The sequence below is a fragment of the Solanum tuberosum genome, unplaced genomic scaffold, assembly GCF_000226075.1.
Source record: "Solanum tuberosum cultivar DM 1-3 516 R44 unplaced genomic scaffold, SolTub_3.0 scf00091, whole genome shotgun sequence".
Lineage (NCBI taxonomy): Eukaryota > Viridiplantae > Streptophyta > Magnoliopsida > Solanales > Solanaceae > Solanum > Solanum tuberosum.
Window position 1 is genome coordinate 157,527 of NW_006239016.1, and position 3,054 is coordinate 160,580.

The following is a 3,054-nucleotide window of genomic DNA, read 5'->3' on the forward strand; positions in this document are numbered from 1 at the left end:
TGATAGGCTTCTTGAGTACTTTCACCATGAACTAAATTTACATATTTTTGAGAGTACTTGTGTAGATAGATAGGATGGAGACTATAAAGAGGATAGGGGAAGTAGGGGTAGCAGACAAATACATACTACCACTGGCAGACTGGCAGTAATACATAACATAGTTTTACTCCTTCTCAATTTATTTGATATCATTTAACTTTATAGAATGTTTAAGGAAAGAAAAAATGACTTCTAAATTCATTGTGATTTAAAATAAGTCATAATGTTGTTACTCAATATAGAATTGTGTCATTTCTTTTACAGACCGACAAAAAAAAAAGTGACTCATATAAATTGGCACAAATAAAGTAAGTACTAATTAACAATGATCATGATAAATTACATCATCACTACATAAAAGAAGAAGAAGAAGAAGAAGATAAAAGCTAGTACTAATTCCATGAATAATTCCATTACTAGTACTCACATCTAGAGAATAAAATTAACCCCAGTACCCTACATTGTTACATCCATTGCCATTGCTAGAGCTACTACTAATCAACTCCTTAACTTCTTCAATATTAGTATGATGATCATACTGGAATTGACTAGTTTGAAAGTTATTCCCAAAATATCCATTTGCCTTTTGATGATCATGATGATCAGCCCAAGTACTACAATAATTGTCAAGTGTAAACTTTTGGGTTTCTTCAAAAGGAATTTGACACATTATTTCCTCATTTCCATAGCTAATTTGGTTGCAACTTAGCCCATCAGATAAGGAACAAGAACTAATTGCTTGCATGGGATTCATTAAGCTTTGATCATGAAAATTATAAGAATGTTGATTATTTATACCTAATTGAAAGTTCATCATGTTATTGTTGTTGTACATGAAATTTGGTTGAACTAGTGGAATGGGCTCTACATATGAATCTCTTAAAAGATTTGAAATTGATGCTTGGGATTGGGGTTGAAAAGTTGTTTGAAGAGTACTTGTAGGAGGGAATAATAAATTAGGTGATTTAGTTCTCTGGTTAATATTAGATGATGACTGAATAAAACCCATGAGCTTCTTCTTAAGCTTTGTGTTCCAATAGTTTTTGATATCATTGTCGGTTCTTCCTGGTAGTTGAGCTGCTATAATTGACCACCTGCATAAATGTACAATGTCATTTAAGTTATCATATATATTCAACATATAAATAATTTTTACATTTTTAAATTTAATTAAACCATCTATAGATGATTATTATACAATTTAATCAGCTTTTAAGTATATCAAACTTGTTACGAAAAGTTACATGTTATAGAAAATTTAAACTCAAATTCATAAGCTATATAGTTAAATTTTTCTATAATAACGTTGTTTGTTTGGATATATTTTAGTTGTTTTAGCAAAGTATTGTTATAAACATGGAAAATTGATTTCGAATTATCTTGACTGTAATAGTAGAATACTGTCATAAAAGATGAATATTGTTATAAAGAAATCTGACCGTACCTGTTGTACTTAAGTTGTTTTATCCAGAAAATTGAATAGTTTTACATTTTATGGACTGTGTCCTAACAGCTGTAATTAAGGACTTGATCCAAGATCTAAACTAGCATGCATGCAGTCCATAAATGGTAGAATCTTCAGTCAGAACCCAACAAAATTAAATAAGTAGTACTTTTCTTTGAGTCTTAATTAATATTTATTTTCTATACCATTGAAGTTCTTCTTTCAATTTTATTTTATTTTTTAATTTTTTGGGATTTACTTTTGTCTCAAAATTCATATGCAAACACATGATAACTGAAGAAATTTAAGGTAAAATAAAGGTAGAGGTAGATAATTAATTAGTGACCAGAACAGGAAAAAAAATAGAAAAACTGTTAAATAATTTTGACTTAATTAAAAACTTTGTTACCTGCTTCCAATGCTGGCATATAAACTGCATATAACCCTATCTTCCTCATCAGAAAAATCACCATGCTTTATATTAGGCCTCAGATAATTTAGCCATCTCAATCTGCAGCTCTTTCCACATCTCTTTAATCCTGATTCAAAACCATAATCTCATCAAATTATATCAACAGCAAATATAAAGAAATACTTTTTCGGTCAAGATTTGAACTTTATTGGTTCTAAATTTCGGACGTACCTCCTTATTAGTAGTAATCGTGTAATTTCTTTTTCTTTAGTGTTTACTGCTTCATTTGCTTTGTAGCCTGATATTTTATTGTCTTATTTTCTTGCAATCCTGCTTCAAATTCTTCTTTTCTTTTGAATCTAAGGGTTTATATAAAATAACTTTTCTACTCAGCATTTGTAGGAGTAACGTCTACGTATAACATCCTATCCTCCTTATACTTATTTGTGAGATTATACTATACATATGTACATATACAAGGTTTGAACTATAAGTTACTGAGATCGACCGAACTTACCAGCTTTTTGAGGAAGAGCAATCCAATTTCCACCAGTACCATATTTTTCAATGAATTCTTTAAGCTTAGCATCTTCTTCTGGTGACCATGGCCCTCTTTTAACATTGTTCTTATCACAACAAGGAGCTCTTCCCATTTCTCTTAATTCTTCTTCTTCTTGTTTTTTTTTTTGTCTTTGTTTCTAATTTTGTTGTTTTTTTAGTTGATCATTTTCTTGGAAGTTTTCTAGCTTTGCTCTCTCTCTTTATAGATAGAGAAATGGACAAGGTCTCTTGTTATGTTATTTGTCTTATTTAAAGAGTACTGACATGGGATTTAAAATAAAACAAAAAATAAATAAAGAGATTTATTTAATTATTTAAGAGGTACACAAGTCAAATGGATAGGCTCATTTCTAATTTTCTGTTTTCAAGTAGTAGCTGATAGAAATTTTCATCTCAAATATTATTAAAAAGGTTTTAATTAATTAATTAATTTCTAAAACTTTTGCATTAATCTTTACCTTAAAGTTCAAGAATCCCAAGTGTTTCATGTGTTCAAATAAAATAAAGCTGCTTAACTAATTGTTGGCTGTACCTTGATTAATTTGACATCTTCCAAAGTAGTAAGTATATAATATATTATTTGTAACTATTTCTAGTA

At 29.1% G+C, this 3,054-nt stretch overlaps 1 protein-coding gene across 1 annotated transcript; it reads right to left on the bottom strand.

The window, feature by feature from the left end:
- Positions 1–285: 285 nt before the first annotated feature.
- LOC102581301 (transcription factor RAX1-like) lies at positions 286–2,658 on the bottom strand. The gene is made up of 3 exons (XM_006347189.2): positions 2,413–2,658; positions 1,893–2,022; positions 286–1,133 (listed from the first exon to the last, which is right to left on the bottom strand). Exons 1-3 carry the CDS (start codon positions 2,546–2,548, stop codon positions 482–484), a joined length of 918 nt encoding a protein of 305 aa, XP_006347251.1. The 5' UTR covers positions 2,549–2,658; the 3' UTR covers positions 286–481.
- Positions 2,659–3,054: the final 396 nt, after the last annotated feature.